Consider the following 18023-nt stretch of genomic DNA (forward strand, 5'->3'; position numbering starts at 1 on the left):
AATGTAACACATACAACACCAGGATATACTATGATCTCAGCACTCGGGAAATGGAGTTAGGAGGGCCAGGAGTTCAGTTTATCTTCAGCTACACAGTGTATTCTAGACGCTGTATTAGCAACATGCAGTGTACCGCCACCCCGATGTCTTGATGGTTATTTGCTGTTTTCTGTATAGTTCTGTCACCTGAATAGACACCTCTGTATACTATGGTTTCATTTTTTTGTTATGACTTTGTCATATTTTCAATTTTATTTTAGTTTTGAGAAAAGGTCTCAGTATGTAGCCCTGACTGGCCTGGAGTCCCCGGTAGATCAGGCTAGCCTCAAACTCATAGAGATCCTCCTGCTTCTGCCACCTGAGTGCTGGGGATGAAGCTGTTTGCCACCATGCTTGGATACTAACACTTTGCAAAAGAGTCTTCTTTTTCTCCTTCTGGTTTTTGTTAATGCCTTACCCTTTGACAGTTTATAATGAAGATGAGGCTACATAATTATTTTACATACTGCATGCTTGTGTACGTGTGTATGTCCGTGTTATCTGTGGGTGGGGTGTGTCGTTTGTGTGTGCATGCCACCGTTTGCTGTGGGGATAAGAGGACACGTGGTAAGAGTTGATTCTTCCCTTCCACCATGTGCATCTGGGGAGTCAAAGTCAGGGGGTCAGGCTCGGTCACATACATCTAGTCATCTGCTGGCCATCTTGCAGCCCACGTCCCCAGGGACTGGTATTTCATGATTTATTCTGTTGTGACAGTCGTGCTCTGGACTGAGGTGGGGCACACACGTGAGCGTGCACTGGGTTTGTTTTAGAGCTTATTGGAAAGTGATGTTGAAAGCACTGCCTCGTCTCCACGTGGAGTGAAGAGATCCAGACTGCGAGCGTCTTCTGAAGTGGCTGAGACAGACGAGGAGAGTGGCATGTTGTCAGAGGTAACCCAGCGTCAGACGAGAGAGACTTGGACATATGTGTGAGCTGTGGCTTCTCTTAGGAGTAGCTGATTTACCAGTGGTAATTGTGGGTTGCCACCTTTTCAAGTCCCTTGAGAGAATGAAAAGCTAAGGGATGACTGAGACCTAGTCATAGTCCAAGAGGTTTTCTGAGATCTCACTGAGGGTCCAATGTGTGCAACCCATGTTTAAGTACTGTCTTTAAAGCCAAGCAGTTTTCTGTTGCTCTCACTGGATAGGATGAGGCCTAGTTAGATCAGTGTGTTGAAATGGCCATTCACCTGTCTACATCTAGAAAAGAGGACAATGGCCACCTTAGCTGCATGCGAAGACCTACCTTCCCTGTCTTTGTAACACAGTGTCCTTTTTAATCAGGTTGAGAAAGTCACCACACCTGCTGTGAGGCACATCAGTGCTGAAGTAGTGCCCATGGGGCCCCCACCGCCTCCTAAACCGAAGCAGACCCGGGATAGTGCTTTCATGGAGAAGTTAAATGCAGTAGATGAGGAGCTGGCTTCTAGTCCTGTCTGCATGGATTCTTTCCAGGTGAGCATCGGGACTCTGAATTGCGGAGAAAAGAACTTAGGGTTTTTCATTTCAGACTCTCAGGTATGGGGATGGGGCTGACAGATTAAATTTCTATATAGTTGTTACACCTTTGTCTGTATTTGATTTCTCCCTTAGATTGTGCTGGTTTTTCTGAAGTAAAAATGGCAGTGTTTTTGTTTTTGTTTTTCCTTTATAATTATTATTATTTATTAATCAATATTTGTTTGGGATTTTGAGACAATGTCTCTCTGTGTAGTGATGTCTGTCCTGGAACTTACTCTATAGACCAAGCTGGCCTGAAACACCCAGACAGTCTGCCTTCTCAGGGGAATGTACTAGGGAATGCCAAAAAGGAAATTCTAATAGAAAGTAATGCCTCCCGCCCCCCCCCCTTTTTTTTTTAATTGAAACACATAAGTGCCAGGTAGGTCTCTTTGGATTCAAGACCACCATGGTCTAGATAGTGAGTTCTAGACCAACCAGGGCCAAATATTGAGACTTTTTCTAAAAGAATAAGTTAACAGAGCCTGCCAGTAGTGGTACTCGCCTTTAATCCCAGCACTCAGGAGGAAGAGCCAGGCGGATCTCTGTGAGTTTGCCGCCAGCTTGGTCTACAGAGTGAGATCTAGGACAGGCACCAAAAGTACATACAGAAACCCTGTCTCAAAAAACGGAAAAAAAGGGCTGGAGAGATGGCTCAGAGGTTAAGAGCACTAGCTATTCTTCCAAAGGTCCTGAGTTCAATTCCCAGCAACCACATGGTGGCTCACAACCATTTGTAATGAGATCTGGTGCCCTCTTCTGGCCTGTAGGTGTATATGCAGACAGAACACTATATACATAATAAATAAATAAATCTTAAAAAAAAAAAAGAAAAGAAAAAGAAAAACAGGAAAACAAAGATGATGTTTGATGCATTTCAGAGATGCAGGGATGATTCAGCATATAAAATTAGTAAATATAAGCCATTGGATGGTGTCACAGGCCTTTCACTCCAGCACTGGGGAGGTAGTGGCAGGTGGGTCTCTGTGAGTTTGAGTCCAGCCTGGTCTACAGGGCAAGTTGCTGGACAGCCAGGACGTTTACACATCATGCTTAATAAAACACAAAGTATTCCCACTAAGATCAAGAGGGAGACAGGGTGTCCACTCTCCCCAACCATGTTCAGTATCGTGCTTGAAGCTTTAGTTAGAGAAATTATAGGGATGCAAATGAAAAATTTACATTTGATATTCTGTACTTAAGAGAACTTCAAAACTCTATTTGAAAATTCTTAGACAAAATGAACATACAGTAACGTGGCAAGATAATTTTTTTCCCTTTCCTTTTGAGACAGGGTCATTCTCTGGCCAGGAACTCAGCAAGACCATGCCACCATACTTAACCTTTTTTTTCTTTTAGATTTTTTATTTATGTGTCTGTGTGTGTGTGTGTATGCCACATGTGTGCCCGTGTCCTGAGAGGCCATTGGCCCCTCTGGAACTGGAGTTGCAGTTGTAGCCGTTTGTAGTATGAACCAAGCCTGGGTCTTTGTGAGAGCATCAAGTACTTAAAACTACGGAACCATCTCTCTGTCCCTCCTTTTCCTTTGTCCTGGAGATGGAATACATGATCTCATGCATGTACAGCAAGCAGCTGATTGTTGACAAAGATACCAAAATATACACTGGAGCTCTTAAATAAATGGTGCTGAGAAACTGTACATCCACATGGAGAATAATAAAAGTAGATCCCTTTATCTCACTGAATTCAGAATTCCACACTAAATGGATCAAAGGTATTAGTTTAAGACCTAAAACATGCCATCTCCTCCCCCCCCCACCCAAAACTTCTTTTTTTTGACCATGTTCCATGTATCCAGGCTGGTGTCCAACTCCTGAAGCCAAAGATGACCTTGACTTTGATTTTCCTGCTTCCACCCCCGAGGTGCTGCCATAAAAGGCATGCACCTTGTTTGGTTTTATGTGGTACTGGGAGTTGAACTCATGGTTATGTGCATCTGGACAGGGATTGGATGAGCTGAAGTGTGTCCCCAGCTGGACAGTGTTTTGAGGGTTCTTTAAAAGTTAGCAGTGATGAGGTGACTCAGCACTTCCATCCAAGAGAAAATTTACTTATGGAAAATTCTACAGAAAGCTGGGTGTGGTAGCTAAATCTTAGAATCTCAGCAGGGCAATAATCATAGGTTCAAGGCCAGCCTAGGCTTAAATTAACAGCAAAACAATACAAAACAAACCCCAAACCACATATCAAAGCAAAACAAATGTATGCACAAATATTTGTAGCAACAGATTTTTCTTTTGTTTCTCATGTAGCCCTAGCATTCTGAACTTACTCTATAGACCAGGTTGGCTACCCTGTCTCCTGAGTGCTGGGATAAAAGCCATGAGCCACCACCACCTGGCAAGCAACAGAATTCCTCTCTCTTTGGTTGTGAGCTTAGCCTTCAAAGGCTGAGCGGTCTTCCAGCCTGCAATAGAATTTTTTTTTTGGATGATAAATCATATTTTTATTTTCTATGGGATTATGGAGCTTCTGAATTGGAAGGACTACTTGGGGGTGATGTCACAGGTTTGTGATCATTTGGGAGACAGAAGCAGGAAGACCTTTTGAGTTCAAGGCCAGCCTGGGCTCCTAGACCCTATCTTAAAATAAGTAAATGACAATCAAAAGACAGGAAGAGCCACAGTTGTGTGCTAATCCCAGTCTGTAATGATGTACAGAAGTGTCTGTGTTAGTGGTTCTCAAATGTGAGCATGTCCAAATTACCAGGCAGGCTTGTACCAGAGTTGAGGGTCTGGAATTGGAGCTCAGTGTTGATGCGGGAACACAGCTCTCACCACAAAGAAGCTAAGAGTGTCTTCTGGAACCAAATAGGAGTGACCATGGCCTGGGGATATAGACTTGGGTCACCCACCCCAAGTTCCGTGTTCTGGTGTGGGAACTGTTTCATGAACTTTTTTTAGACACAGAAAATCGTGATCAGAGCACTTATCAAGTTGAGGGAAGCAGCAGGGAGGTGGGGAGAAGCCTGCTGGGGTCCTTAGGAGCTAGCCCACAGCAGCATTCCTAGCCTCGTGGATTGGTGGAGCCAGCCTGCAATAGAATTCTTAGTGGTGCATACATAGAGATAACTCCTTGTCTGGTATCTGGTAAGTGAGCAGACAAAATGTAGTATGTCCATAAGGTTCATTGCTATTGGTCACTAAAAAAAGTACTTCTAGGCACTGGTGAACTTTGAACACATTATGTACAGTGAAAACACTCTGAAACAGGCCAAATGTACATTGTGTGATGCCCTTATATAAAATGTCCAGTAAGTAGACAACACATAGACATGGAAAATAGATTAATAGTCAGTATGGATTGGAAAGAGGCCAGAAGAAATGACTACTGTGAGTATGGGATTTCTTTTGTGGATAATAAAGTTATTGCAGAATTTGTTACATTATATTTTTGTGAATATATTAAAGTCCACTGAATTATACTCTTTGAAAGTGTTAATGTTGGGGCTGGAGAGTTGGCTCAGTGGTTAAGAGCACTTGTTGTTCTTGCAGAGGACCTGGGTTTGATTCCCAGTATCCACATGATGGTTCACACCCATCTGTAATTTCAGTTCCAGGGTAGCCAAATCCCTTTCTGTGGCCAATGCACACATGTCATGCTCACACATATATGCAGGTAACAACACACACACACACACACACACACACACACACACACACACACACACACTCCCCAACTCATAAAATAAAAAATAAATGCTATTTTTTAAAATCTTTATGTATTTTATGTGTATAAGTGCTCTATCTGTGGTACATCTTTATTCCAGGAGAAGAGGGCATCAGATCCTACTACAGATGGTTGTGAGCCATCATGTGGTTGCTGGGAATTGAACTCAGGCCTCTAGAAGTGCAACCAGTGCTCTTAACCGCTGGCCTTCTAGCCAGTCCCTAAAGAGTAAACCTTAAAACAAACAAACCACCATCCATCCTGGCACAGGAGAAACCATGATTCCAGAGGTGGTTAACCCAGGGCACAGCTTCTGCATTTCATACCTGATGTGCTGAACTCTGAGGTTTTCCCAAAGTCGGGAAACTTGTGACTGCAGAATTGTGGCAGTGAGGAACTGTGTTGACACTCTTTTCTGTCGAGAACTCCAAATATTTTTTTTTTTTTTTTCAGACATGCAATGCTTGTTTATTTATTTGTTTGTTTGTTGTGGTGCTGGGGTTGAACTCATGGCTTCATGCATGTCAGGCAATCACTCTACCACTGAGCTATATTACCTGTCCTAATTATTGTTATTTTGAGGCATTTTTTTAAACCCTTATGCCTCATCTTCTCAATGAAGGTAAGTACGGGGATTACAGAAATCTACAAATTGTAGCCTTCTAGACTCTCTGTCTGAAAGAGGGAGGCATATTTATGTTTAACAATTGCGAGCCCTGACCTTAACTCTCAGGCTACTCTCTCCTGGTCAGGGATGTGACCCTATGGAGCAGTACCATCCCACACAGCAGCCACTAGCCACATGTGGATATTGAACAATTGCTTTTGCAGAGAATCGAGATTTGGGTCTAGCTGGGCATGTTGGTGCATGCTTTTAATCCCATCACTGGGGAGGCAGGGGCAGGTGGATCTATGAGTTCAAGGCCAGTTTGGTCTACAAAGTGAGTTCCAGAACAGCTAGGGCTGTTACACAATGAAACCCTATCTCAAAAAAAAAAAGAAAGAAAGAAAGAGAGAAAGAAAGAAAGAAGAAAAGAAAGAAAGAAAGAAAGAAAGAAAGAAAGAAGAGAAAAGAAGAAAAGATTTGGGTCTATTGAAATATGGCCAATCACAGCTGAAGCAGACTATAAATGTAAACTATATTCACATGCTAGATTGTAAGACTAAGAAATAATTCATTGAGAACTCCAAATATTTAATAAAAAAACAAACCGTCAGACAACCAGAACTTATAAGGAATTAAAACTGTACCTTTACAAGTTTTCACAAGGAATTCAAAAGAAAGGAAATCCACGTTGTTGTGGGTTTTTTGTTTGTTTTTGTTTATTGAGGCTGAGTCTCACTATACAGGCCTGGCTGTCCAGGAACTCTGTGTAGAGCAGCCTGTCTTTGAACTCACAGAGATCTTCCTGGGTCTGCCCCCCAAGTGCTGTAATTAAGGGCGTGGCCACATCCCCAGCTGGGAAGACAGTAAACCTGCACTGTCTGGAGGGAAGAACTAGGTTTTTAATACGGTCTGTTGTAGAGGGTGGAGCTGGTGAATTTGGAAGCATTATTTTCACCTACTGGATGCTGTTTCTTTGTACTTTGGCCAGCCCATGGAGGACAGTCTCATTGCATTCCGAACTCGGTCTAAGATGCCCCTGAAAGATGTTCCTCTGGGCCAACTAGAAGCTGAACTTCAGGCTCCAGATATCACCCCGGATATGTATGACCCGAATACAGCTGATGATGAGGACTGGAAGGTGTGGCTGGGGGGCCTCTTAAATGATGACGTGGAGAACGAGGGTGAGTGGTTCTGTTTGCAGTTATCAGTTCTCATCCACTCAGTTCTACTCTGTCTTTTGGTGTAGGGGAAACAGTGTTACAAGTAGAAGCTTTAACAATGGGTTTGTGGCTCCACGTGTGAGCTCAGACTTGTTTCAGGTGTTTGGGAGGTTGAGACAGGAAGATGCTGAAGACATGAGGCTAGCCTGGGGAAACATAGTAACACTTGTCTCAAACAAAAGGAAGTGATTGTAGAGGCCAAAGTCATAGAGCTCAGTGGGAGACCATGAACTTAGCATTTAGGAGGCAGCTGCATTCCTTTTCTAGCCCCCCAAAATCAAAGTAACAAAGAATAAAAACAAAAAAGGAATCGTGCCAGTGAAGAAGGTTTCTTGTTTTTCTTTGTTTGTACATCAGAATCAACACAGAGGATTTCTATGACTTCAGAGGGTAGATTCAGCAGGGTAAGGAGTCTGCCACCAAGCTGATGACCTGAGTGCAATCCCCAGAATCCACGAGGGAGAGGAGACAGCTGAATCCCATTAATTGACCTCTGACCCTGTGTGTGTGTGCATCACACACATACGGACATATAGAAATCCATAATAGTTAAAATTTTAAAACAACAGGATGAAGTGAGGATTTCTGTATGAGCAAGTAAACCATTCTGTAGTGGTGATAACCAGCTGGGGTTCCTGATTCCATTTAACTCAAGAACTGTCTACTTAGAAATGGCATCACAACCTACTAGTTTTGAGGACTCGGTTCCCATATCTGCTCCTGCTTTAGGTACCAGTCACAAACCTCAGGATGCTCCACCTGAGCATGTGACCACTCCTTGGATTGGAATAATTTGTTTGAGTTGAACGAGAACTCAGAGGATCTTGTCTATGGTTTAGTATGAAGGAAGCTTCAGACACATAAATGAAGAGATGCAAAGGGAGATACAGGGGAAAATGTTCATGTTCTCTCTGAGGATGGGCCTAACAGAACCAAAGGTGTTCAGCCGTCTGGAAACACTCCGCCATACCCTGTTTGGTTTTATGGAAACTGTGGTGTAGCGTGGTTCTAAAAGACTGGTGTGGAAACCCAGCCAGGCTTGTCAGTTGAGGTTGGTGGCTTTTCTGTACAACATTCCTTTCCTACTATATGACCCAAGACCTCCAGGTGTTTCTTATGACTAAGGTGGGTCAGAGAATTTCCTATGATCAGCTGACGGCCCGAGAAGAAAGGAGGTTTTATGACCTGGGCTTGGTGAGAGAGGCCTGGGACTGTCGTAGAACACCAAATATTTATCATAACCTCAGAGGTATTTTCAGATTCTTTAATTCATATTTAGATGGTCATTATGTGAATCTAATCGTTAGTATTCCCTTCTTGTTTTTGGGACTATTTTAAGTGGTAAGGTTCCTTTCATGTTACATAGGGACACAATTTGTGTGTGTCCACGGGTGTGTAGAGGGCAGAGGTCACTGCATAGGCTGGTCATGTCTCTGCCTCTGCAATTCTGGGCTTACATCTGTACCTCCATGTCCAGCTTCTTTACTTGTATTGTGGGGTTCAAATGCACTTCTCCATGCTTCTATGGGAAGCGCATTACTGAATGTTAATAGAAAACTGTATATACAATTTCCTTTTTTTTTTTTTTTTTTTTGGTTTTTCGAGACAGGGTTTCTCTGTGTAACTTTGCGCCTTTCCTGGAACTCACTTGGTAGCCCAGGCTGGCCTCGAACTCACAGAGATCCGCCTGGCTCTGCCTCCCGAGTGCTGGGATGAAAGGTGTGTGCCACCACCGCCCGGCGTTACAGTTTCCCTTTTTACTGCAGGAATTGACACTCATGCGGAGGTCAGCTGTCGCACATCTGGGACAGCAGGAAGCCTGTAGTGGAACCAAGGCAGTGCCAGGGTCTCTCTTCTATTAGTGTTGGGCCTCTCCAGTCCTTCTCTACTTATTTCCTTTGTCATTTACCTTCATTCCCATCCTGTATTTTTTTTTTTTTTTTTTCTTTTTTCTGAGACAGGATTTCTCTGTGTAGCTTTGCGCCTTTCCTGGTTCTTGCTCTGTAGACCAGGCTGGCCTCGAACTCACAGAGATCCGCCTGCCTCTGCCTCCCGAGTGCTGGGATTAAAGGCGTGCGCCACCACCGCCCGGCCTCATCCTGTATTTTTGACATGACTAGAAATCCATGATTTCTTCTTGCATTGTCAATATATCAGAAGAACTTTCCCCTAGAAGCTAATATTTGAAAAGTCCAGGGAAAGCAGTCAGAGTGGTTTGATCTGATGTGGTATGTGGCTTGGACACGGACACTCGTTCAGCATATTGTCCTGGGGTTGTAGCACCTCACATAGAGCCCTTACATAGCAGTGGGGTGAGCTATGCACGGACCCAGAGGATATTTCACAGTAAGTGGGGTGAGGGTGTTGATCAAATCAAAGTTTTGATAAAGCAGAGTCAGTAAGTGAGTACAGCTAGGAATAGAAGGGGCTGAAGAAAAGAAGTGGATAAGTCCTAAGTGCTTAGATACATGTAACTACAACACTGTTAGTCACATTGTACATTATTGTACATTTTTATAGTACTTCCCTCATGTGGGCATTGAATAAAGTCTGCGTAGGTGACCAGACAGGCTCCGGGCCTGTAAGTCCCTCTCTTTTTCCCTCCTTTCTTCCGTCCTTCCTTTCCCCACTGTGCCTCAAGCAATTCCTTATTTGTTTTCCTGAAGGTCAGGATTAAAGATTTGCACCACCTCACACGTACATCCATCCACGGGAAACATCGTACACATAAATAAAAAGAAAAGCATGCAACAGTTTTTCTTTGGGGACGAGGTCTCCCTGTAGCCCTGCTGAGACATCCGATGGCGGAAGTGCTTTCTGTAGAGGCCTGAGAAACTGCGTTTGATTCCCAGCACTTGTGTGAGGGAGAGCACTGACTTTAAGTTGTCCTCTGGCCTGTGCATGTGCAGTTCACCTGTGCACCCACACTCAGGAGTGACACAATTCCAAACCAAGGGAAAGCAGAGCTCGCTTTCAAACTATTACAGACTTTATAAACTATTATATACTTTTTCAAAGTGTAAAACAAACAAACAAGCAAACATAGAAAACCACCCAAAATTTAAAAGGCTTGGCATGCTGGCTGATACCTACTTTTTTTTTTTCTTTTGGTCTTTTGTGACAAGGTTTCTCTGTGTAGCTTTGTGCCTTGGCTGATACCTTTGATCTCAGTGTTCTGGAGGTAGAGGCAGGAGGATCTATGTGAGTTCAAGGATAGCCTGTTCTCCAAAGAGTGTCCCATACCAACAGGTCTACATAGTCATGTGTATGAGTGTTTTGCCTGCATGTATATATGTATACTACATTTGTGTGGTGCCCAAGGAAGTCAGAAGAAGGTATTGGATCCCCTGGAACTGGAGGTATTGATGGTTGTAAGACACATCTGAGGCCGGGCGGTGGTGGCACACGCCTGTAATCCCAGCACTTGGGAGGCAGAGGCAGGCGGATATCTGTGAGTTCGAGGCCAGCCTGGGCTAAAGAGTTAGTCCAGGACAGGCTCCAAAGCTACAGAGAAACCCTGTCTCGAAAAAAACAAAAAAAATGAAAAAACCAAAAAAAATGAAAAAAGTCAAATCTGGATGCGGGGACCTGAACCCCTCCTTTTCAAGGGCAACATGTACTCTTAACTCTCAGCCATCTCCCCAACCCTCCCATTTTCCCAAAACTAGAATGCATTTCCCATGAGAGCTCTGGTGAGATGCCCAGCTCATCAGAGGCAGGAGGCCTGCCTTGGGGACCTAACACAGAGTCCTTTCCTAATTGTTGGGAATTTGTCTCCTTTGTTTTCCCACTATATCATAAAATGTTTGTTTGGGGCCATTGGGATTACTTGTGATTAAAAGCACTTGTTGTTATCCTGACGACCTGAGTTTCATCTCCAGAACGCACATAGTGGAAGGAGAGAACCATCTTCTGCAGACTGTCCACAGATCTTGACACGTGTGTGCTCTGCTATGTTGGCAACCTCCCCCCCCCCCCCACACACACGATGCATAACATTTGAACAGCAGAAGGAAAGCAGTGTTGTTTCTGTGGGGCACTGATGGATGTGTGACTACTGACGTGGGTCGTGGGGAAGACTCCCCTGTGTTGCTGCTTGTTGACACTGAATGTTGTTGGGAGGAGAGAAGGGAGCCTGGCTCATAGGAGAAAGTAGGTGCGACAACAAGTGTTCTATGCAAAGTGATACTCACCAAGTATGGGGGGAAATGTGACCTAAAAATCAGGGAAGGTGGAGCACTCATGACCCCTTCCTGTGTCGTAACCCTTGGGCAGCTAAGTAGGAGGACCTTAACCTTCCTTGAGGGTATCCAGAGATGGGTAGTAACTTCTAGGCTGGCTTGGTAACTTAATATGACCCTGTCTCAAAGAAAAGAGAGAAAAAAAGCTAAGGTCAATGAGATGGCTCTGTGTAGAGGTGATTGCTGCCAAGCCCAGTAACCCCAGTTCCATCCCTAGGACTCACATGGTGGTGAACGAGAGTCATCTCCTACGAGTTGTTCTCTGAGCCCCACATGCAAGCTCTCTTAATTACTGTTCTGTTCCTCTGAAGAGACACCATGACCAAAGCCACTTACAAAAGAAAGCATTGAATTGGGAGCTTGTTTACAGTTGTAGATGGTGAGTCTTGACCATCATGGCAGAGGACAGTAGTAATCAGGCAGGCATCGCACAGGGTTAGTAGCTGAGAGCTTATATCTTACCTGAAAATTGGAGGCAGAGAGACTGGGCCTGGGGTGAGCTTTTGAAACCTTAAGGCCCACCCCCAGTGACAGACACGCTGGCTCCAATGAGGCCACAGCTCCTAATCTTTGTCCAAAACAGTTGCATCAACTGGGAACCAGACATTCAAATATATGAGCCCATGGGGACGATTCTCATTCAAACAACCACACATGCCAAGGCTTCCACACACACATATACACAAATAAGTGCAATGAAATAAAAAAGTAAAATATTCTCATTGAAAGATTCTTTTTGTTTCTACAGGTAAAGGTTCATGGTTGGGGGTCTGGGCATGGTGGTACGGTGATGCATGCCTGTAATGCCCTAATTTAGGAAGCAGGAGCAGGCAGATGTGTGGGTTCGAGGCCAGCCTGGTCTACTTAGTGAGTCCTAGGTCAACTAGGCATACAGAGTGAGACTCTCTCAAAAAAAAATCACAGGAAGATAGAGAAAGATATATATACAGACAAACACACACATACACAGTGAGGGTCAGAGATTGACAGAGACAGAGACTTTGACTGGGGAAAAAAAGAGGCAGAATTTGTAAAAGTGTCTAAAATCTTTTCTCCCAGATGAAGGAGATGATGATGATGATCCAGAATATAACTTCCTGGAAGATCTTGATGAACCAGACACAGAGGATTTCCGTACTGACCGTGCAGTGAGAATCACTAGTAAGTTAGTTTGTTCGTTCTTGTCTTGTCCGCATGTCTTTGTTTACTCTGTAGATGTGTTGGAGGCTGAGGGCCAATTCATATTTAGACAGTTAAGTCTCCTTTGTTTATTTCTGTAATTGTTTAAATACAGAGCATATGCAGAAAGTTGCTGTTGTACACCTTATAGTTCTATGTTTGGCATTTATTATTTGGTAAGGGTTGTACTATTCTCTGAATGCCAAAATGAATGTGGTCATGGCTCCTGCCTTGCAGGCAATGAGCTTAATGAGGGGATAGAAAGTGATAGGTGCTATGTAGCTTGCTTGAGGGGTGCCAGTCTGTTGAAAGAGGTTGTTCTTCTTTAGAAGTCTTAGGGAAGGAAGGATTCATAGGATAAGACGTTTTAGCCACTGAAGCATGATTAAGAGGTTTTCAGTGAAAGGTGACAAGACAGAAAAGGCCCATTGCAAGCAGAAGGGACCTGCCAACTGTAGACACAGAGGTCAACTTGGGAAGTCAGTTCTCTTTCTACTTTCCATGTTGTTCCTGGGGATCAAACTGAGGTTATTGGGATTGGTGGCTGTTGTCTTCACACACTATGTATTTGCTTTATCAGATAGTACTCCAAGTCCATATCTATCTGTTCATCTTCTCATTTTGTTTTGAGATAGAATCTCATTATGTAGCCTGAGTTTGCCACTGACTTACATAGCCAATATGGTCTTCACTCCTGAACAGCTATTTTACATCAGCCTCCTGAGAACTGGGGTTATAACTGCTTTTATTTTAAAATCATTTAATATTGAACAGTCCACTAGAATTTAAACTTTAAGAAAGGAGACTTCTGGACTGGAGAGATGACTCAGTGGATAAGAGCACTGACTGTTCTTTCAGAGGTCCTGAGTTCAATTCCCAGCAACCACATGGTGGCTCATAACCACCTGTAATGAGATCTGGTGCCCTCTTCTGGCCTGCAAGGACACCTGCAGACTGAACCAGGACAAGAACCAAAACTACACAGAGAAACTGTGTATCGAAAAACCAAAACAAACAAACAAACAAACAAATAAATGTGTGGAATTCTAGAATCAAACTATTTGGGATAGTTTGCTGCACACCAAAATCTCTCAGATATTGTGGTAGGAATTGGGTGTTGATTCAAGACTCCAGTTGAAAATCCTGGATCTTCTTCATAGGGACAAAAATCACATCATTTTAAAAGCCAGCAAGTCTTTTCTTCCCTGCTAGAAAGCTTGTGCCAACATGTTATTTTGCTGACAGCCTGTCAGTTGATAAACTAAGTGATGTGCCTCCTTCCCTCCCTTTACTTCTCCCTTACCAGGACTCTGGAATTTGAACTGATAATGCCTGCATGCTCTCAGTCCAACCCGTGTATGCAAGACCCTTTGCCTTCAAGGTGTACATAAACTAGCCTGTGACACAGCCCAGTAAACATGCAGCCCAGGACACAGACTTCCGAGTGGTTCTTTGCTCATAAGTATTATGGCCTCCTGACACCCTAGCCTCTGTTCTCCCCTTGGTCCGAAGCCTGCTGGCGTGCCTTGGAGTGTTGTGGCTCAGGCACAGATAACAACACTTCTGTCTTTTGATCTTCCATGTACCCCAAGCATCTTGAACAGGAATTGAAGCACAGTTGGTGTTTCATAACTCTCTTTGAGTTTCTGCTTGAAGGATGGATATGAGCATTTGTTCAGATGCCTTGGGAGAATAAAGGTTTTCCTTATTACAAAATGAAACTCATCTCTGCTAACATACTTCTTTGCCTTTTCACAGAAAAAGAAGTAAACGGGCTGATGGAGGAGCTGTTTGAAACGGTGAGTAATGATTTTTGGTTCCACTACAGGCTTCCTGCTGGGTCCGTGCAGCTGGGACTCTGAGGGTCAGATGAAAGCCCTCTGTCCCTCCCATCTTCCCCACACAGCTCCGAACTGAGGGGCCCAGCACCTCCTTACCTGGGGTCACTTTACTAGGACCATAACAGTATCTCTGCACTAAACAGTCTCGTTTGTGTCAAAAAATGAGAAAAAAAAAAGAAAAAAAAAAAGAAAAGAAAATGCTTAAGGAAGATACCCTACATCAAACTCTAGCCTCTACATTTACACAACACACATGTACACACATAAACCACACACCAAGGTGTTTCTGTGGAAGAGATTGATTATATTGAGTTATCTATTCTCTCTCAGTTCATGTTACAAGTTGGCCAGTCGAAAGACTTCTTTTTGAGTTATTAGCCATTGTTAGTATGGGACCCTGAGACTCCTGAAGTGAGAATAGCTCCATTATAGCTGTGATTTAAAAATAAAATAATAAACTAAATAAATAAATAAAATATATAAAAATAATAAAATTTCTTCATATTACTCTTCCCTTTCTTGTCTTCAAACATTCCAAATACCTCTCCTTGTTCTCTTTAAAGTTCATGTACTCTCTTTTCATTAATTTTGTTACATATATATGTATATTCCTAAATATACATGTATAACCTGTTCTTTCTGTACAATATTACTTGTATATATGTTTGTGCCTGGGCTCCACAACTCTGCATTTTGAGAACAGTGGGAAATACTATTCGTTATGTGAATGAGTGTTTTTCCTGCATGTCTTTCTGTGTACCACATGCCTGGTGCCTATGAAGGTCAGAAGAGGGCATTGGATCCCCTGGACTGCAGTGAGAGATCGTTTGTGCTGCCACGTTGGAGCTGGGAATTGATTCTGGGTCCTATTCACCAACCAGTGTTCTTAACCCCTGAGCCAACTCCCCTCCTAGGGTCTCTTTTGAATCCCAACATTATTAACGCTCCTGAATTCTCTACTTTTGCTAATACTTACTATCACTAGAGAGACGAACATAAGGAACATTCCCTTGAGAAAACCCTCCTTTTCATTTGCCCACAGTTCCAGGATGAAATGGGATTCTCTAATATGGAAGAAGATGGCCCTGAGGAAGAGGAGCGTGTTCCAGAGTCTCGGCCAGACTTCAACACCCCTCAAACCCTACGGTATGCTGGCTGAGATGGAGAGAAGGGGTGATATGTTTCTGAAGAGGCTTGGTAGTTTTGGTTGTTTTTTGAAGAATTATAATTAGTCTTCCCTCACCCTCTTGTTTTGCCCTAGAGGTGAGTTAGTTAACAAACCAGCAAACCCAAGTCTCCTGGTTATGGGGCAGTACAGCTATAGCAGAGCTGTGTCTGTTTGGGAAGGGAGAGAGATCACAGCTGGCACAGAGAGCAGCCTTTCCATGCAAGTGGTGCTGGAGAGTGTGTGGAGCTCCACAAGGCCAGCCACAGACCCATTCCCCACTGCAATGTCGAGATAGCAGTCGTGTTCATTGTTTGTCATTAACATCTGACTTTCCTCCTAGGGATTGATTGAGCAAATCGTTAAATACCTGCTCTGATGTAGTCGGAACCGGAAACATGACTTTTTGTGTACAGTTGCTAATGAGTGATCAGGGATGATATATTCATCCCTGACTACTTCTTGCTCACACTGGGGCATTGTTACTGAAGACTCGAGGGATGTTGGCATGCTAGCCAAGGCCAGGAAGAGCAGACTGTCTTCACTGGCTCTGCAGGCTATGCACGACCTTCTGGGGTCAGGCAAGTACAGGCCTCGTTGTCCCAGTCTGTGAGCCTGGACTGCCTGGGCTGGTGCTTTGGAACCGTCCTGGATGCAGATTCTGAGGGAACACCTGGAGCTAGCAAGTTGCTGGCACAGTGTGTAGTTGATTTGAAACCTGCTGGGACAGATAGACTAGGGAGAGAAGGTAAGGTTAAGGAGTTGAAGGGAAAATTTTTATCCAGGGTGTACATTTGAAATTTCAGGCCCACAGTTGTTGGGGAAGGGGAGCCCCAACCAGGGTAGGTAGTTCCTAATCTCAAGAGTAGGCAGAGGTGGGCAAACGTAGGTTGTTGTTTGATAGTATTTATCTGGAGTGTATTTGACCTATAAAAGGTAGATTTAAGTCAGTTCCCTGAACCTCACAAGAATTTTTAAAGTTTACCGAAAGAGATGAAAGTTTTAGATATATTAGAATTACCACTGTTTGTAATCTGTACTGAAATCCACATTGCAGAAAAGGCAGTATACTCACACCTTTGAGTCATAGTAGAAGCTTGGGCACCCAGAAATGTATCTGGGTTAAAGGCATTAACACTCTTTCCAGAGGGTTGGATATATAAATTGGACAGAGGTGTTTTTAGCACAGTGAGAAGCACTTTATGTCTATCCTTAGAAGACAACCAGAGGAAATTTAAAATTTTGAGCTTGTGACTATGGTAATAGTAGCAGTGCTTTACCGGGGCCTAGATTAACAGCTTATCAGAAATCCATTAATTAATGTTAAAACTCTGAGCTTTTGAAGTTTTAGTATAATAATAGCATAGTGAAGGACGAACTCTGAAGCATTTTTTAATATACCTTAAATCACTTTCTTTGACCTTTACAGCTTGTATTTACATACCTTAAAATACTTTCTTTGACCTTCAGAATTTACAGAGATCAAGTAGCCCTAGGGAAGTGAGGCTTGAGGCCGGCTGGTTACTTGCGAAGAGAACAGAGAAGGCAGCAGAAGCCTTGGAGGAGGAGCTGCTCTGCTTGCTGCTGTTTAACTGACAGCTGTCCGTAGCCTAATTGTCAGTGCCATCAGAAAGCGGAGAGGGATAAATGTCCCTGGAGTAAAAGCAGGTAGTACAGACCTGGTAGCTTCTGAATCTAATTAAACAATGACGTAGACTTACCTGCCATCCGGACAATCACCCTGGGGTCCTCCATGGGGATCTGGATTTCACTGGGGGCAAAAGTATCAGGGCAGTGTCAGTCTTCGGCCTTCAGGCCCAGAAGATTCAACAGACTTAGGTACCACAGCAGCAGCTCGACTGCTTATGGTTTCTGTGTTAACTACTCTCCTGAAAAAGCAAAAAAAAAAGAAAAGGTGGGGGGTAGGGATTCCCTCTAGAACCAAGGCTGATAGAAGCTGTCCTCTATAAATATGCACATAAATATATAGAAGACAGCTTAGGCAGTTGCTTACATATCTTCACAAGTAAGCTGCCTCTTTGCTGTATTCTAAGTTAAAACAAAAACAAAAAAACATGAGTTTTCCTTATCTTGCCCCCCCTTTTTTTTTTTAATTTAACTGTTTTGGGTGGGTGTTTTGTGTGCATATATGGCTGAGCATCACATGCATGCAGTGAACTGAAGACAGAAGGTGGCATTGGATCCCCTGGACCTGGAGTTATAGATGGTTGTGAGCCACTATGTGGGTGCTGGGAGTCAAACCTGAGTCTTCTGCATGAACAGGAAGTGGTTCATTAAGTGCTCTTAAGCACTGTACCAGCCCTCTCCTTTCCTTGCTTCTATCTCCTGATGCTGGCCCAATCCTAAGCATGGATTGCTGACTCTCTGGACGTTTTCACTTGTTCTCCACCCACTTAGACACACCCATTCGACTGCTTGTTAATGTGCATTGCTGAGCATGCTGTCCTGGGCTCCAAAGGGCACAGCTGTCATTCTTTCTCTTCTTCATCTCCCTCCTTCTGGCAGCTACTGGGAATCT

The 18023-nt window shown here is 43.6% G+C and overlaps 1 protein-coding gene across 14 annotated transcripts in view; it reads left to right on the plus strand.

Moving 5' to 3' along the window:
- Positions 1 to 18023, plus strand: part of LOC102905243 (GON-4-like protein) — a 142519-nt gene that overhangs the window by 20343 nt on the left and 104153 nt on the right. For 11 of the 14 annotated variants that reach the window (XM_076573680.1, XM_076573684.1, XM_076573683.1 and 8 more), the window contains 6 exons: positions 813 to 932; positions 1326 to 1496; positions 6827 to 7019; positions 12359 to 12460; positions 14237 to 14277; positions 15362 to 15465. In XM_076573680.1, coding sequence (XP_076429795.1) covers positions 813 to 932; positions 1326 to 1496; positions 6827 to 7019; positions 12359 to 12460; positions 14237 to 14277; positions 15362 to 15465 — 731 coding nt within the window. Of the gene's footprint in view, positions 1 to 812; positions 933 to 1325; positions 1497 to 6826; positions 7020 to 12358; positions 12461 to 14236; positions 14278 to 15361; positions 15466 to 17012; positions 17153 to 18023 lie in introns of those variants that run through there. The other 3 variants (XM_076573688.1, XM_076573689.1, XM_076573694.1) reach the window with 2 other exon arrangements.

This window comes from Peromyscus maniculatus, chromosome 6 (assembly GCF_049852395.1).
Source record: "Peromyscus maniculatus bairdii isolate BWxNUB_F1_BW_parent chromosome 6, HU_Pman_BW_mat_3.1, whole genome shotgun sequence".
NCBI classification, from domain to species: domain Eukaryota; kingdom Metazoa; phylum Chordata; class Mammalia; order Rodentia; family Cricetidae; genus Peromyscus; species Peromyscus maniculatus.